Source organism: Falco punctatus, assembly GCF_963210335.1.
Source record: "Falco punctatus genome assembly, chromosome: 1".
In the NCBI taxonomy this organism is placed as follows: Eukaryota; Metazoa; Chordata; class Aves; order Falconiformes; family Falconidae; genus Falco; species Falco punctatus.
Genome location: NC_137580.1, coordinates 88,312,594 through 88,331,693, shown reverse-complemented (window position 1 = coordinate 88,331,693; position 19,100 = coordinate 88,312,594). Strand labels below are relative to the sequence as shown.

Here is a 19,100-nt window from a genome sequence, read left to right as displayed (position 1 = left end):
TCCCCATACTGTACTGTAACACCACTGCTTGATTTTTCTGTTGCATCTCGAGTGACTTTTCCAGTCTAACAGATTTCAAATTCACAAAGATTTTGTAACTTAATATTCATCCTAAAATTGCTTTTTTTTAAAAAAAATTGTTTTATCTTTTTTTGGTGTCTGTTCCTATACTTCCTTGACTGGAAAGGATTGTTTCCCACCCTTCAGTGTTTACATCTTTGAGATACTTTGTTACCCATAACTCTTTTATTGTGGAGAACTTTTTCAGGTTTCCATCCATCCCCCATCTATCAAATAATGTAGGTTTTTTTTGTTGCTGTGCTCTGAACTCCTTTGGTTTGTCTTCCACTGTTATGTATCAGACATTAAATATAAATGTGCTCCTAAATCCATTTTTATTTGCTTTTTAAAAATAATTCCTTAAAATATATTTGATAACTTTCAGATATAGCCTCATGGTATTATTTTAACCACATATGATTCAGATTTATTTTTCTTTCTGTACTTAATTTATGCAACAGGTCTTTTAGAATAGCTGAAAGGAAAAAACCCACATGTAGTGTAAAAATTCTATTTGGGGAAAAGAAAAAGATAAGCATATACCAACTTGCATGCAAAGGTAGTAATCTCCTCTTGCAGACTAGGTGTTTCCTGACGCTTTCTTTGGTTACTTTGGAAAAAGTCACTCTATATATAGGGAAAGAGGAGCCTAAGATAATATTTCAACATGTCATTTCATTTACTTTCTCAGTGTTTACACTCCCTTTGGTGTGTCACAAAGTTCTTGCTATTTGGTTTGTCATTGTTGTGTTGGTTACTGATGAAACTGGATAATTTTGGCAAGCTGTGCATTCATGCCAGGTCACTAGGGAAGAGAAGCTCCAGCAGCAGCTGACAGACAGTACAAGCTGCAGGGTATGAGTAAAGGACAATAAAAAAGGCACCGATGGAAGCCAAAGTCCAGGGACTGGCACAAACTAGAGTGGACTGGCTTGGGGTCCCCAAGTCATAGGTTGGGTAATCATTTATCACATTTAAAGGAAAAGTTCCTGACTACTACTTTGAGCCTCGTTGCAGCAAAGCCTCCTGAAGCCTGGCTTGACCAAGCCTCACTAAGCCTGTACCTTCAATTCTTGAATTATGGAATCAGTTAACACTTTAAGAGTAGTGGTCATTGTCTGAAAGTTCAAGTCTGTGTCCCTATAATGTATGGTAGATGCTAGAAGGGTTGAATGTCAGCTTTTAATACTGACTGTAAAATAAATTAATTACATCTTTTATCCATAATTCTTAAAGAGTGTCTTTATCTAGCAGTCTCCAGGATGGTTCTGTTAAAAGGCTTTTATAAGTTATTCAAACAGCTTAGGTGAAAATTCCTTCTCCTGGTGAGTGGCTGCACTCGGCAGGTCCCAAGGCTAGGATGCTGTGTGTCTTCAGTGTCCGGAAGAATCCCAACCCCAGTTGGTTTGGAAGTGAGAGGTAGCTTGTAAAGAGGAGCATTGTTTGAGGACAGCAGCAGTAACTATTTTGCTCTGGTGTTGATGGTTATTAATCAATCCAACAATGCATGGTTATTTGATTTGTAAACAATAATATGGACTATAAGTCTCCAAGGATCACTTTTCAAGATGTATTTTTGCCTAACACTTCACATGATAAGAAAATTGACCTGAACAAGTGTCATGTATTTTTTCAGTTGAAGGTGTTTTTATTCAGTAACAAGTAACCAACTTGTTAAATGCTCCAATTAAAATGTAACCAATTAGACCAATTAAAATATAACCAGTCTTTGTCTTTGCTTAATCAGTCTAAAGACACCTGATTTCAGGCAACAGTCAGAAAAAATGCTGGAAGTTGGAATTAGTGTTTTCTGACACATATACTTGCAGGACTGGCTCTGGAACTCAGGAAGTCAAGTAAATGTGTATCATTTCTGAACAGGCGTGTTTCATACTGTCAGGTACAGATGGCCTCCGTCCTTCCAGGGCTCTGGGGAAAGGCACAATATTGACTCATGGGAGTAGCCGCAAAGGTGGCCAAAGTGAGGACCTCTGAACACTGGAGGACTTTGCCCAGTTTTAACCAATTCTTCTCTGCCCTGTACTTCCCAGCAGTGTCAGGCCTCTCCCTCTGCTCAGGCAGTCTATTCAGTCCACCTCCTGCCTTCCTTGCCTGCATCTTCTCTACTGCCTTGTCTTCTTTGCTTCACTTCTGTCTCCTGTCCTTTCTCTGATCCCCATCAAAGGAATGAGAGAATATTTTGATATTGACAATCATGAGCGTACCAGCACTTTTTGCTTTGACTGTGTGTTTTATTCTTTGCATCTGCCTCTCACTGTTGTCTCCAAACTGTAGAAAAGAAAATTATTTTTGCAGTTCCAAGCTCCATGGAGTCCTGCTCTTGATCATTTTGTCTCAAAATGCTATGTATTTAAAAATCTCAGTGTTGTCCAAGAGGAGAGATACCTGCTGTTGCCCACGTCTGTATATGAATGACTTTTAAAATAGCAGCAACCACAAATGAACAAAAGTTTAGTTTTATTTTTCCTACGTTATAAACCTTAGGTACTGAAAGATAGTTCCTGCACAGACTCCCCTTCTGAGAAATACATCTGCTGCTCCACTCATGTCCAGCATGACAATAATACACTCCAGAAATCTTTACAGCCTTGTCATTCAAAAATGCTGTGTTTTTTAAAAAATGTAGTTAAAAAATATGCTGAAAGAAACGTTACGTATTTTGGAAATGTATGTGTTTTTCTTTGCTGCAACCTTCAGCAGTGCTGTGACTTTCATACAAACAAAGCAAAAAGAGATGGCTTGATTAGGATTTTGAGAAGAAACTGTAAGAAACCTCACCAGTCAGCCCAGTGCCTGTGAAAGGCAGTACTAAATGAGGAATGTTGCCCTGTTCTGTACCAGGTTAGCTAAAAAGAAGCAGTATCACATCTGGGTCTCTTCCAATATGCTCCATGAAGACAACAAGAACATACTATAGAGAATGTTCTGTTGTAATATAAATCTCCACATGCAAAATAAGCTGCTGCCATAACAGCTCCTCACCACATTCTTGTGTTAGCAGAGTGCAGGTGTAAAACCCTACAAGATGCACTAGCAGCGTCTGTGAGAGCTATACAAACTGGACTAGAGAATTACTTGTGCTTCACAACACAGGACTGGAAGACAACAAACAAGCCATGAAGAAACGCAGACCTGAACAGTCTGCAAAAAAATGCCCAAAAGTCAGTTGTATAAGCCACTTAGCAAGTACTAGAAGCTTTCTTCTTAATCTATCTGTCACATGGTTTTATAGCTGAAAATAATTAACTACTTACTATTGCTCAACAAGTAGGGGTCTATTTGAAATCACTTAATAACAGAAACAACGGGAGCACCAAGACAAGGTACTAAGAATTTCATCTGGTGTCTGAAACCAGAATTTAATCATATTAATTTCTGCGTTAGAGAGCCCAGATTCAGGGGCAAGGAAGGAAAGGCTTCTAGAGATGGAAGTTACTATTTGGGTGGAGGAGAAACATAGAGGCAATTTAGAAGATACTTGATAAAGCATTGCATGGTGGTGTTTGATGGTAAGAGAATAAGGCATCATTCTGTCACTCTCTAATATGGATTCTAAAATATGGATGTGTTACTTAGTACTAAAACTTCTGTTGGAATTTATCAGTTCAAGTACATCTTTTCAAGGTGAGCCTAAGAGTAATATATTATCTCTAACCCTACTTCTCTCTTTGTGTCCCTGCAAGGGAACATATCCACTGCTGAATTTCCCCCAGATACCATCCTCCTTTCTTCTGCTACAATATGGTGGATTTGATCTCTTCAGGGCCTTTATAAAAAACCACGTGGGTCTGAGCTTTGAAGTTCCGTTTCTTGAACTCCTTCGAGATTTCCAGGAAGGACTTTCCCTTTGTCTCAGGAAGGAAAAACCCAACATAGAGTGCAGTGCAGACGCAGACCACAAGGAATGGGACGTAGCAGAAATGTGCTAGACTTTTCTGAGGAGGAGGAAGAAAACAAGACAGTGTTGGTAACATTCTGTACAATGAGAAATAGGCCACTAATCCTCGTTCCTGCATGGACTAACTTCACCTAGGGCGTATTTCTGTGCACCCTAGAGAAGGCCTCACATGCCTGGATGTGATAGCTCCCTGGCATAATTTGGAGAGATTTGACATAGCAAGAAGAGTATTTCAAAATGTTCTTTTCTGTCTTTCTCTCTATATATAGTTGTATAGAATGGGGCCCTACAGTATGAAATAAGACAGAACTGGATATTGTGGAGTTCTGCTCCCTTTCGCTTGAGGAATCACCTTAGGGAATGGTGACAGGGTCTGGCCAAGGGGAATTACATGATGTCTTTAGCCCCAGCTGTATTCAGCTGAGGACAAAAAAGGAGTATTAGTCATCCATGCCTCAAATCAATCTGCTTCCAGCCTCACATCAGAAATCATCACAGAGAACATAAGGGAAGTTTGATTTAGAGGAGTTCTGACCATTTTCCTCATAAAGATACTTTTCATGGCAGTGCTATCTTGCTGTGTGTCCCCAGCTTTTGATATTCCAGGCCCTGTTAATTTCCCTGATCACTATCACAGCCTCTTCCTTGTACAAAACACTGAAGAGCTGCAGCTGATTGCTTTGCCTTGGGAACCCACCACAATGAATGGAAAGGCTGTTCCAACCAGAAATAGGTTGAACCAGAGCAGAGCACCACAGATCATGTAGGCAGCTGGCCGGGACATTTGATCAAAAACTTCTGTGGGCAGAACTCCTGTTACACCAGCTGGAAAAAGAAATGGCAAGAAAGTTGTTAATATTGTTGACATTATACTAAAAACAAGAGAACACATACTAACAAGCAAACCCAACATGAAGTATATGAGAACAGTAAATTATAATTCAGTAAATTATTCTCATCAGTCAACAATGCCCATACAAGGGGTAATAGAGGTTAACTGCAGTGGGAAAGTTATAGGTTAAATATTAAGAACTGGCTAATTATTCAAACTCTCTCATGTTAGAATGAACTCTGGGAAAGGTTTTGTAATCCATATTATTCTCACCAGGACCCAGCTGTAAGAATGGCTTATAATTAATTCAACCCTATGGCACTGTAGGGACTGGGACAAGAAATTACTGCCAGCCTATGTGGCATGTGACACTGGCAGCTTGATTCTTTTCTTACCTGACTTCCTTCAAACTCATGTAAGCAAACAGAGCCTCACATCTATTCACACACCCTGCAAACATCTGCATACACACAGCCTGTGTACTGCCCCCACAACCACAGAAACTAATGGACTTTGCCAAGAAAATGTATGTTAATAGGCTAAAAAAGTTGTGGAAACTGTGCTTGCAGGTATCTGCAAGTAAATAATCAGATGACACAGCTGTCAATCTCTAGGGTTAAAGTGAAGCATTAGAAATGCTCGTCTACAGCCCTAATGGATTGGGCAGCAAATCAAAACCTTGTCCATTTAAGACAAGAATCACCTCCAAGTGCCATCACAAGATGGCTGTAAGGAGCGACAACACAGAGAATGGCACAGACTGTCCCTGCCCAACACTGACATACGAGAGGCACGCAAGCCCCAGAGAAATGGTTCAAAACGGCTGGCAGAAACTGCCTCATTCCTTTCAGTGCGCTGTGGCTAAAGAGGGCCTGAGAGTTTCCATAAGCTGCTTGCACACAGTTCCAAGCCCCTGCAATACCCAAAAGTTTCAGCAAAAATGCTGATGGAACTGACCTGGTCCGATTCCAAAGCTCAGGATATAGGCGAAAATGCAGGCCATGCTGAGATAAGGCATCCAGCTAATCTGAGTCTACAGCCACAGAGACCAATGGAAAACCAATAAGGGCACTTACACTTATTTGCCACCACTGATCACCCCACTCATATAAGAGACAAAGCTCAACTCCATCCCACTTAGATAATGAAGTAAAGTTTGTTACCTGTTGGCTCAGAGCCACCATGAAGACTATGGCCCATCCTGCCATAAAGATATAACCCCCCAGGAGCAGTGGCCTCCGACCAGCGTAGTCTATAATCATGTTCTGCACAAAGTAACAGAGTGAAATAAAGCAAGATATTTAATTTGTGTTTATATTTCCTGCCTGCTCCCTCTCCCCATTTCAATACTCCATCCCTCGTTCCCTCTACAACTACTTTAAGGATGTTGTCCACTTCTTAGCAAACAAAAAGTCAAAGGAAACAGTTTGCTGGCAGGAGTCAGGCAAGAAGAATGTTCAGAGGGGATGAGAATGTTCCAGCTGCAGCCTAAACTCTGACACTATCCATACTGACATGAAGCAAGAGTTATGCTTTTTAGAGATTTCAGACAGTGATGACGATGCAGTGTCTGACAAAATACCTCTGCAATAACCTGTCTGGACATGAGTGCTGACTGCTGTGCATGAAGAGCCTCCTTGGCAAGAAAAGCAATGTAAATCCAAAATCTGTAATTAACAGCCTCCTCACTGTCAATAGAGTCTGCATGTCAGCAGAGTGCATTAAGAGTCTCACACAAGTGACAGACGTGATCAGTTCACAGCTCCCCGTGCCGATTACAACATATGGGATTTTTTCCTGAGGAATTCCAGCCTCTTGGAACACATAAGCTGCATAAAAATACATCTGGGGAGAGAAGAGATGAGAAAGCAGTAAGGGAAAACATTTGAAAATACATCCCATTGTTTTTCCTGAAGGACCACACAGAGAATGACTAATGTGCTGTCATACAGCCTATTTTGACAATGTCCCTCTGAATCTTGCCATAATGCACAGGTGTACTTTAGGAACCAAGCATTTGAGGCTTGAAGATTTTCACAGGCAGGGCAGACCACTATTCATTCTTCTCCTGCAGCAGGAATGTTAAACCCAAGAGCTTGCACCCATGTCTTGCGATACAGCACAGCTGCTGATGGCTGTAGCTGCCAGGCTGCTTACCGAATCATTCCCACAGAGCTGCATGGCACTGCTAAGCACAACAATACTGATCAGCTGCCACCTCAAAGCTGGATTTTGGAAAAGCTCCCAAGGGTTCTTCGCTTTCTGGCCTTTAACAGCAGCCTGTTCAGCCAGCATTTCTTCTAGCTCTGCACTCAGGTCACTGTTGCCTCTGAGCTTCTGCAGTGCTGCAAGGACAAGGGAACCTCTTATCCTCTGAACCTCACCTTCAATTTGCCTGCTTTGCAGGGAGAAGGATTGAGCAGCAAGTGATGGCCGCAGAAAGCTGTAGGACAGAGTCTGTGATCATGGTGTTATCTTCACAGAGATGGTCAGCTGTGGTGCAGCCATTTGAAGGATTTGGGGGAAAGGGAGTGCAAATCCCTCACCATTGTTTGACAAGAGAATATTTCCAACCAGTGCTATTTCAGCAGCCATGTTTCTGACTCAGATCTCAAGTGACTTCTCTGGGAAACGCAGGCAGTTAAGGTGTTCTTGGTACACAGCACATATTTCCTGGAAACTAATTCCAGCCACTCTGTATATGGGGATTTGTATGTTACAAATCTAAGCAAATCCCTTAATATGAATTAGCTTCAGATTTGGTCATGAGCTCTTCAACCAGCATTTACTTTACTTCATAGTTACAAAACATATTTGCCATTGTGGACACAAGTCCCACCTTTTGACCCTACCATTGTAGCAAAAAAATCTTTTGCAGGAAGATGCCTTTCAATTACCCCAATAGATCAAAAATATTTAAGATTAGATTATTTTTTTTTTTTTAGTTTGGAAGGAGGAAGTGGTCATAACTGGAACTTAATATGACATTTCCTACATGTAAAAGTTGTGGCACCATTTTCAAAACGTTGGGGCCCAAGTCTGTCCACAAAAGCATACATTCATCTGCATTCAGTGTTACTGCAGTTGTTCATATAAATTGTGGTGGTTTAACCTCAGCTGGCAACTAAGTAACAAGCAATAAGACAAGAGGAAATGGCCTCGTGCTGTGCCAGGGGAGGTTTAGATTGGGTATTAGGAAAAATTTCTTCACTGAAAAGGTTGTCAAGCCCTTGAACAGGCTGCCCAGGGAAGTGGTTGAGTCCCTATCCCTGGCAGTATTTAAAAGACTTGAGATGTGACGCTTAGAGACATGGTTTAGTGGTGGACCTGGCAGTGCTGGGTTAATGGTTGGACTATTAACTAATGGACTTTCCCAACAAATGATTCTATGATTTTAATATCAGTCCACTTTCTCACTGTTTATCTGCCCAGTCAGCAGATCTCACATGCTCAGTAAGAGGCTAACAGTCACCTTAAACTCACCAGAGATGCAGGATTCTTTATCTCCACGGTCAATCAAGAGGTACCTGGGACTTTCAGGGAACCAAGGCAGAGCTATGAGCTGGATCAGGGCAGGCACCACATTGCTAGCTAAAAGGAATGGCCAGCTCTCCTCCCCTCCTAGTACCTCCCTAGAGAAAAAACCACCATAATTCGCACAGTACATTTTGCAATCTGGCAAGAGCCCAGCATCCTCTGCTGCATGTGGGCACTGGAAAAGAAAGAAAAAAGAGGGGTACTAAAGAAAAAAAAAAGAAAGAAAGAAAAAAAAAGGAGAAGAAAGATTCAGTAAGTATAAACTGGGCTTCTCACTCTACATTACCTGAGTCCAACAACCTGCCCCAGCACCAACCCCAGGGATGTAAATGATGCAGAGGTCAAGGCCACAGCTCCTCTGAGCTTCTTTGGGGCGCCTTCCGCCAGATACATAGGCTGAATATTCATGCTTACACCTGGCCAAAGCAGAAAAATGCTGACCTCAGCTTGTAGAGAGATGAGTTCAAATGCAGTCAGTCACCTCTTGAGGTTGCCAGCTGGACCCTTCTGTTGCAGGCCATGTGATGACTTATCTACCACTGCTTATTATTTACCCAAACTTTCAATTTCATTTTTATTCATTGTATAAGCTGCTAGACATAGATTTCCATACTTACAGGAAACTGAAACCTGTCAGGGCCTCAGTCCTATGGTCTTTTCAGCACTAAATCCAAGGTTGTAAGTGATACTTCCCTCTAGTCCCCCATTTTGAGGGGAAGATCATATTTTAAGTCACTTGTATCAATCATTAATTCCTTGGAAGAACTTCTATAAAAGCTTTAATGTTGGTGCTCATGCTGGTGAGTGACTGATAACATTCTTACAAGCAGATAGGGTTCAATTTCCAGCTCAGTTTCACCCAGGGCTCCCTTGCCTGCATGCAGAGTTCACACAGATACTCACATGTGTATTACACAAAAAAAGCCTGCCTAGAAAAGAGTCTTTAGAAGCAAAATATAAAATCTGTATCTACAACTTCCTCATTTGTGTACACGTGTGGTCAGACTAGAAGATCAATTGCTTTAATGTCTGGGATCGTTTGTATTTAAATATCTTCTATTTCTAATTGATAATTGTTATCACGTTTGTCCTGTTACGTTTCTCATGTTGCCATACCTGCATTAACTCCAGTGAAAAATCTGCTGAGCATAATCATTTCAAAGGATTTTGCCATTCGGCTGAATCCTGACAAGAATGCCGCTATGATCACAAAGACATTGTTCAGTAGCAGGGACATCTTCCTTCAGAGAGAAAAGACACAGCTGTGAGCACATGTGTGTCAGGTTTAGTTATCAGATAAAACATTTCACACGGCAGCTCTAACCTGCCATGCCTGGAAGCTCAAGGTGGGCTGCTCAGCTCCAGCACAGAACATCCTGGTTACCTAAAGCCCTATATGAGGTGTCTGCGTGCAGGTGGCAGATCAGCAGTTTTGGTGTCTTGATGTGAAAACAGGAATCAGCATTGACAGGTAAATTGCATGGCTGATATAGAGTCATCTCCAACTACCAGCATGACCACAGGGTGTCCTTGCAGTGCTGACTTTAGACTGGCTCTTGCACTCACAGTTTCCCATTTGAACGGAGACGAGTATTCCTTCAGTAAGTCATGTGCATTTTGATCTGAAAATGCTAATTTGTTGAAACAGGGATTTTTCATGTAATAGTTTGATCCTTATGAAACTCTTATCAGAAAGTTTTCATGTGTCTCAGGAGGAATTCTGTTCAAAAGCATGAAAAAAGCCTGAGAGCTCTACTGACCCTTAATAGCCAGTAATTCTCTCTAGTTCCAACTCACTGCCTTACCTACTCCTCAGAAGTCAGTCTTGTTTTCTCTTATTCGTGATGGGATGATTTTATTCCAAAGCAGTACAAGGCTAAACCTCTTTTCATTGGATAAAGAAGCCATATCCTTTCCATGAAACAAGTGAGCCATGGGAGACAGTCCCCTACAGCCCCATCCAAAAACATAACGGTGCCTGCTTCATCATATGAGAGGAACAAACTAAGTGATAGCACAAATTTTGGGATCAACAAAGAGTGGGGCAAAAATCTAACCTCCTTTTAGTTTATGTTAGTAACACTAAGCATTTTTTTCTGAAGAGAACTGGGGATAGAGCTGCGTATGAAGGATAGGTAAGGAAAGACAGACACTTATACCTCTTGAAATATTTCCATCAAAAACATGGATACACAGCCTGTGAGACATGAGGACTTGGGATGTTACAACTGCTCTTTGCAAGTACCCTCTGTTTTTCCAGTATCATTTCTACCAATTCGCACATTTCATTTTGAAGAAAAATCCTTGGTCTGCTCTGTCATGATCTCCTATTTAAAAGGATGGCAGAAAACTGGGCACAAAAATGATGGTGATTATGTGGGTGGTTACTGTGATATGGAGTTGATCTAAAACCCTTGTAGCACCAGTTGGGTCAGACTATGATGAGAAGGTAATGGGGGGAAAAGAACTGTTCCTGTTGGGTTTTGAGACATGAAATACTGCTATATCAGGTGGTTCCTCCATGCCAGCTCAGAATGTTAATGGAAGACTGATCTGTGATAGAAAACTTGTTTTCATAATTTTTAACTACAGTAGGTATTGTGCTGTAGAGTTCATAATTCCTCTTGAACTAATGGAAACTGCAAAGCTGAACTTAAAATTCAGCACCCTCTTACCTTCCCAACACGATGGCCATGGGCCCAGCAGCAACAGCCCCAGTGAGTCCTCCCAGAGGGTATGCAGAGACAGTGAAAGACCACAGCAGCAGTATCATGTTGCTCTCAAGGGGAACGCCTGTGCGCTCCAGCCAGGTTTCATTCATGAACATCTGGATGTACTGAGAGGGAAGCACAGTGCTGCATAACCATGACACAGAGATGAAGGAAACTGAGAAATCTAAAGTCTTCTTTATTAATATATCTTTATTCTGTGTTCAAGCCTCCAAACCTTGGGTTGAAATGGCCTCTAGCTCTTAGATGTGTTTTTAACTGAGGGTTAAGAGTGTAAAACTATAGCTGTTGAAAAGTTGTGCTTCATTTGTATCTGTATGTAGCTATCTTGGATAATTAAAAATGTATTTCATGGGTCCAACTTTGAATTTAAGGGCAAAAGTCAGTTTCAAAGGATGCAAGTTGGACATTGGAGAAGTTTAGAATTAGATTTGCTAAAACAATTGAAACAAGGCTTTTGAATAAATTCTTGTGACACTAGGTTCTGCTCAAGGGTGGCTCTTGACAACAAAGTCCTGTACCTCAGATGTGAACTATACACTGGGAACAACACATTGTTCTGTTCTCACCCTCAGTAATAGCAGACTGCATATTTTCAGTAGCAGGCCATGGTTTATAGCCAGACTGAGAACATTAAGGCAGTGTCTGTCTCAGGAGAAAGCTCTCAGACTAGTGGTACTTACTGAAGCTGGAGCATTGATGATGGAGATGTTGTAACCATATTGGAAAGTGCCTCCAATCCCAGCGGCACATATTGTCAGTATCAGGATCTTGCTCTGAAGCTGAAGAAGATGGACAGAAAATCGATGGCTTCCTTCCATAGAACAAAATGGCTCAACAGACATTTGGTCCATTCATACTTTGAGTATTAAAATAGGCTGTGAATGTTGTCGTAAAATGGGAGGTGCCAAAGAGAGAAAGACACACACACACACACACACACTGATTTTAAAACTATCTCCCTCTGCTGCAGAAAAGTATTAATAATTAATTGCCATTCATAAAGATTTTGGGACTGTTTTGGGGCAAAGGCCTGCAAGTGTCTATGGTTTAATATTTAATGTGTATGCTTACAAAAAGTCAGTGCAAAAACCGTAAATATTGGCAGAGAATGGTGTTATAGCTTCAATTAATTCAATTTATTACAAAAACCTGTACTGACTTGATGAATTATTCAAGAAGAATTGCCAAATTTTAATGACTACTGCCTCATTTCTAGGTAAGCTCTATTGGACGGAGCTTCTCTGTGATATGGGGGGTTTTCTCATGGCCATTTATATCTAGTGCACTTCTGATTCATTAGCATGCTTTATCTTCTACCTTTTCATAGTAATGACATATATTTTAGTTTAAAATAGAGTGCCTTTCATATGCTGCCTCACATGTACAGAGCAGACAATGTCTCTCTGTTGAACTTTCTCATTACACAGTTGTTCCTACATGTTCTTGTGTTTAGCAGTCTATAATTGTGTATTCAGTCAGAATATTTTGTACATCTTCAGTACTATGATATAGGTGAAATATGTGGCAGACAGTAGGTCCTATGCCATGGTCTACTCTTCTTGAGGTCATTTATTCATCAGGATTGCCCATTGCTTTTATTGCCACCTAACACTGCTGCTAAGCTTTTGGAAGCACAGGCAGATGAATGGGGCTGCTTTAGGCAGCATCATGGGATATCAGGGTGTTGGTATAAAAGTGAGGTCTCTTGACTTTTTGAAGGTTGTAAAACCAGCTGTTCTGGTTGACACAGTATGGTACCTGAGAGCTCACTGGCAGGCTTGCAAGCAAAAACATGCATCTTTCTTCCCCTTGCAGTATGATGCCCTGAGTGTTATAGTATAAATGGGTGGTCCACATGAGAACAACGCTGGGGCTAACTGTGGAGAGCTGGGGACACTGTAGAAACTTTCTAAACAGTTGTGTTTATCTTTTCTCCTCTGTCATGTTTGTAAGCCTCAGGTCATTCTTGCCTGGATACTTTCCTATGTGAGTCTGCCTTCAAATTGACCTACAGCTTCTGTAGAGGAACACAGCTGAATGTCAGCAGCATAATGTCTCCTTGTTGACCTCACCAGTGAACATCCCTTCCTCATTGCAGCCACACCACCCTATTGGCTGGTCTCTCCCCCCTCCATCCTTGTCAGTTCACACTTATTCTGTGCCTGTACCTTTGGTTTTCCCATCTGCATGCGAGATCCTGTGACTGACAAGCTATGTCGTCATGGTGTCCTTGGACTGGGAGCACTATCCCACCCAGGTCTCAAGACCACTCTGAGCTGCTGGAGCCTGACACCTCCTGCACAATGTGCTGGGTGGCCCATGGCCAGGATGGCCTTTGCCAGCTCCTTGCTTGCAAACCCCTCCCATTGGAACAGCTCTGCGAATGACATGAAGAGCCTGTGCTCAGGCTTGGCTGTTCACCAGCTAGCGCAGGGCACCTCAGGTTAGATTGTGTTTTGCTAGATGAATATGGGCCTCATTGACCCTGAGAAGAACTTGGATAACCCAGAGCTGGTGAGCTTTTCCTGTTGTACGTGCTCATTTTCTTCTTACAGAGCCATCTACCAGGGAAAAGGAAAGTTTTTCCTAGTCTTGCAATAGCTCAAACATCACAAATTCAAATAATCTTAGATTTTTCCTTTCCTCGAAGCCTTTTATCATAAATACCTTCCATACCAGCCTGAGACAGGACATTCTCTGAGGACAGAAGTGAAGCCAGACTGTTCCAGCCTTGAAGCAAGAAAAGGCCAAGTTCTCTCCTGTCCCAGTTATAAGCGGGTATGTTTCGCTTGTGTTTTCCTTAGCTACACCACCTCCCTGTCTTGTAACTGAGACCTGAGCTAAGGATTGTGCACCTGATATCTCTGCTCTTCCCAGTTATTCTAGTTCTCCAAGTGAGGGAGATTTCCTCTCTCTGCAATAGCACGTGTCTTTTTTTTAATCACAATGCCTAGGAATGTAACACTCCTTCTGCTCATTATCCTGCTTTATATATAGAGTACATCCCCTCTCTGGTCCTCTATCACAGAGCTCTCTTGTGGCCATTAGCTAAAGGAAAATGGTTTGCTTCCTCCAGGAGCCACCAAACAGGTCTGTACTCAGAGCTGACCTGTATTTACAAGGTGACCTTCCCAAACCTTTCTTAACACCCAGCTTCCGCACTGTTGTCCCAGCCACAGTGGTGGTGTGCAACTGCCAGGAGAGCCATTAGGCTGTCAGCTTTATCTCAAGGACAGTGATGAGTTGGAGAAATAATTCTACAAGAGCCTGCTAGTACTTACAAAGCCTTATAAAAACTGAAATTAAAAAAATTATCTGTCAACAATAATAGTAAAATAGATGTTTTTTACCAGTCTCTGCAGCTTGTTCATCCTCTTTGGTAGTTTTCCTCTGTCTGCCAAAGCTGCCGGTACTCTCAGCAGTGCTCTAAAGGATTATTTAAATCTCCAGCATAGGAATTTGTATTTAGTCACCCATTACATTAAGATAAGACACTTGACTTGGCAGGTATTTTGCCAGCTGATTTACATTCTCAAAATGGGACTGCATGTTCATTAGCAAGACATTTCAATTAATTTTGTTGAAAGTACATGACAGTTTGGGGAAGTGATTCAGAAAGATCCAGAGCTGTAAATCCCACCGAAGTCCAGTATGGTTTATGGCATACATTCCCTCTGAAAGCATCTGGCACAGGTGCCCAGTCGCACTTGTCTGATTAAGTGTGATCAAAGCAGAAGTAAACTACAGCTTTTTTTCTGACTGTATTTGTCCTGGAACCTAATCTAGAATCTGAGAGACAAAACAGCTTATTTCCCTTGGTCTTGTCAGTGACAGGAATGAACAAATCGCAAACCTTTCAAAGCCCTTGTTATGCCAAGCCCTTTTGCTGCACTCTTGTCTATGTCCCAGTGACATACAGGCACTCCAGCTGTTGCTGACAAGAGGACTGTACATGGATGCACAGAAGGCTGCAGTTTTCTTCCCACTCCGTAGCCTGGCATGGAGCAAACAGCAACACTTACAGCACTCAATTTTGTCACCAATTATCTCTAGCTTTCATTTCACAAAAGGCTGAGGGCTTTGGTTTTACACATGCCATGTGACTTTTTTTTGCTTCTGAAGTGCATAATACATAATATGTATTACATTATATATTATATTAAAGTGCATATTATGTGATATGTAATAGATCTACCTAATATGTAGTGTTGCAGGTAAGCCTAGTGCTGGGGTGGGCATGGGAGAGTAAGCTGCTGGGGGAAGAATGAGTATCTGACCAAAATGTTCTCAGCTCCTTTTGAGTTGTCACCCTGTCTCACACAGCATTGTCCTGCAGTTCTTTAAGCCTTGTTCTCTATACAGCTTCAGAGAGTGAAGAGCCCTTCTGAGGGCAACGGGTAGGGCTGTGTGTGCTGATTACACCAAGGACTATAACTGGTTTTGTGCTTGGGAGATATTAAGGGATCAACCAAGCTTAACCATCACAGAGGTATGGTGGAGGAGACTTTATACAAGGGATTTATGTCAAACCCTGGGAGTACCAATCTGAAACTTGGGTTCTTTTTTAAAATCTTGGTTAAAAATTAAATAACTCTGTGCAGTAGAAGCCCCTCCTCTACTTGAGAGGCTCCAGCTAAATTCTAATCAGTTGAAAAGGTTTAATCCTGCTGTAATAGTGGCTTCTTCAGTGACCTTTCATCTTTGGTTTTTTGGCTTATCTTTCACTAGTGTGTGAGCTTTATACTCTTCCTTTGTTAATCACCCATCATTTAATCAGGACAGAGTAGCTGACAGGGCTTGTGCAATGGGTTTGGCTCATCTGGTAGTTGCTTATTGTTCCAGATGTGGTTCCCTTTTCCATATAAGCTACAGAAGACAGCAAGGAAGTAGTAATTGCAATGACAGGCTTGCTTCTTTCTGTGAAATAGAAAGGCACTCCCCGGGAGTGAGAAATGGTGTATCCTCATGAATCCTAGAGATGGACCCTAGTAGAGATGGAGGCATATTGCACTGCCAGTAGTAATAGCAAAGCTGCTGTTTCACAAGGTATCTGGCCTTTAGCAGTAATCATGGTATTTTAACATTCTGCTCAGTGCAATTTGTTAGGGGTCTGACATATTTCAAAGTATTCAAAATAACTGAAACTTTTTTTTTAGAACGCCTCTTTGTCCCTACTCAGTTTTTACTACACCTGAATGGAAATATAAACCTCTTCCACATCTCAGAATTACTCTCTTAGGAATGTGTGAGTAGGGATGTGATGCTGCATCAGCTGCAGCCACTAAGTGGCAGGAGAAGTACAAAATTGCCTGATTAGGCTCTGAATCCAACATGACAGCAGTGCTGCCTGTGGTGTGTGGCAGGGGTCAGAGGACTACTTATAATGGCCTCCCAAACAATAACTTGTTCACTGGGGAAACAGACAATACTGTACAAGTTAACAGTCACTGATGTATAATTTAGGCAGCATGTATCAAGAACAGTAACACATTCAAGAACAAAAGTTCTATTTTTTTCCTGCTGTCTATTCTGAATAAGATCAGGTTTGAATAGATTTCTTCCAGGGAAAAAAACACATATGCTGTCTTAGGCAAGGGCCTTCTCCTTTTTCCTAGCATCTTATAAGCAGGAACCACCTAGTGCAGGTCCTTGTCCCCTCAGATGATGGTGTACAGGAGTTTCAGCTTGTGGCTACCAGGTGGAGTGTCACTGGTTGTTCTAGTCACTGAGATTTGTCATGGGAGCCTTTGAGGTAGGTGGGGATTATTCCATTTCTAGCTCCTTAGACAGAGGCCGACATGTCAAAGCATGTCTCTGGTTGGATAAGAGGCAAAGGAATGCAGCTCACCCAGGCAGTCTAGTCTCCATCTGTTCCCTAGGCCTGAGTACCATGAATCTGATCCATTTGTCTCATTTTCATTGCAGTCAAACATAGAAATATATCTTTCTGCAATTACCTGGTCGAAGACTTCCTGCTTAGACCATTGCACTGTCTTATTTTTCCAAGGCAAATCTGTGTACATTCTTCTATTTAACAGAAGATGAAGGCAGTATTCAACACAGTCCAAAGGAAATCCTAGAGGCACTGGACACCAGTGCACAAGGACAGGTGCTGTCAGGGGATGCGTTTGCATCTTCTGCTGGGCCTCCCAACAGGCTTTCCTCAAGTCTCTCCTTATTTCACCTTTACATTCCCTGAACTGTGCGGAGCCACCTTCTCTTTCTTTAAAACCCATACCCAGTGCTTTTAAGTAGGGGTTAAACCAGAGAGCTTGCAAGCTGTGCAATGAAGTGAAGCAAGGCAGTCTTGGGTCAGAGAAGGGAAATAGCAGGTGAACTTATGACAGCTCCAGGAGATGAGTGAAGTCCTGTGGGCAGGCAGTGAGATACCATGGATTGTGGCACAGGCTGTTCACAAGCTCCCCTGTTCCAGAAAGGGCATAAACTGGCTGTCGCTGTGGCTCAATCTGTCTGTGCATCTGGCTAGCTGCAAGTGGGTGTTCCTGGAGGTTGTTTTTTCTAGTAATAGCCGCCTTGATGAGTGGATGGATAATTTTTTTTCCTCCTACATAGCATTTATATGATGTGCTTTTGGGCTGACAGATGTTCACATTGGTTGGGTTTCTAACTGGATTCCTGCTGCACCTTAAAACCCCCAGCATTCCCAAAGTTCAGTCCTTATGATCACAATTTCAGAATCACAGTTGGTGTAGATAAGAAGCCTCCAGTCTCAGGGTCTGTCACCAGGGTATAACCACCGCACTGCAGTTACTCAAACTCCTGGCTCTGGATGCCTTCACATAAACTCAGCAGGTTTCCAGCACCGCTGTGGGGACCTACCACCCTCTTCCCTCAAATACTTTTTCACTGAACTCAAACCTGTCATAATCAAGGTGAAATATGATGCCATGACCATGGGAGAGGAGTTATTTGGAGAATGTAATGTCAGTCTCTGCCTGTAATTATCTGACTGCAGGAATAAGTAGTAATCCTGCCTACCATTAGGAAAGACCATCAACACATGCTCTTTGATCTGGCATACACTGAGAGGCTCCTATGTTTTAGAGTGTTTTTTAACCCAGGATCATCTGGACCAATTGCAATTACACTGCAAGAGGAGAGAAGCAGACCCATTTCCACCTGTGAGGCTTGGATCTACAGGATGAAGTCTCCCTATAAACACTACACTATAAAGTGCAGAAGAGATTTGGAGCTGTTCCCTGGCTAGTTGTTGGCTCACTCCCAAGCTTTAGCCTGGCTATTTCTATAAATCCTTCTCTCTTTCCTGTGAGGACCACCACAGTAAAGTACAAAATATCTCTGTCTGCTTGTCCTGACTCTTGCAGGACTCATTCAGGATACAGAAGACAAATAACATCATCTACAAATAAGAAGCTTTCTCAAGAAATGTCCAGCAGTTCTGCCGTTTTTATGCTGAAAACAATGTTTATGGAACTTAGCTGTTAAAATGGATTTTCTTTGTAGGAAATGAGTGCCCTGCTGTGACACCACTATTCTCAGTTCCAGCAGTCCACTCATGTTCCTTAGAAAAAACCCACAATTTATGTAAGTTCTAGACACTGTATAAGAACTTCAGGAAATGGGCTTCATCGCGGAGGTTTCTCAGGGCAGCGACCCAATGCTGACGGAGCTTCTGCTACCACACAGAGTCACTGGGATACTTTCCAGACCAGAGGAGATACATGAGAGACGAGTCCTCTGAGGACATGAGGGCTGCTATAGCTGAGGAAACTAGCTGGTTTTCCTTGCCAGCAAGGATTTTTTGGATTTTAGAACAGCTCTGTGTTCTGTGCATTGGATCAGCAGTCTGCATTTTCATCCTCCTGATAAGCAATAGAGCTTCTCTGGAAAAACTGAGAAAGCCCAAAATACTAAAAATAATTGAAATATGCTTTTCTCAATCCATTGTGAGCTGTAGGTCATGCTGTGGCTGAACTATTACCTTTCCTTCCTTCTTTGCATCAGACACTGATGCAGGCAGTTAGCTGAAACTGGGCGA

At 42.0% G+C, this 19,100-nt stretch overlaps 1 protein-coding gene across 1 annotated transcript; it reads right to left on the bottom strand.

Annotated features, from left to right (window-relative positions):
* Positions 1–3,799: 3,799 nt before the first annotated feature.
* On the bottom strand, positions 3,800–14,030 carry SLC2A11 (solute carrier family 2 member 11). Its single transcript, XM_080391442.1, has 11 exons — positions 11,761–14,030; positions 11,024–11,184; positions 9,465–9,589; positions 8,635–8,764; positions 8,295–8,443; positions 6,969–7,156; positions 6,546–6,656; positions 5,975–6,076; positions 5,769–5,844; positions 4,677–4,804; positions 3,800–4,016 (listed from the first exon to the last, which is right to left on the bottom strand). The coding sequence occupies exons 1-11, from the start codon at positions 11,929–11,931 to the stop codon at positions 3,816–3,818; spliced, it is 1,542 nt and encodes a 513-aa protein (XP_080247568.1). The 5' UTR covers positions 11,932–14,030; the 3' UTR covers positions 3,800–3,815.
* Positions 14,031–19,100: the final 5,070 nt, after the last annotated feature.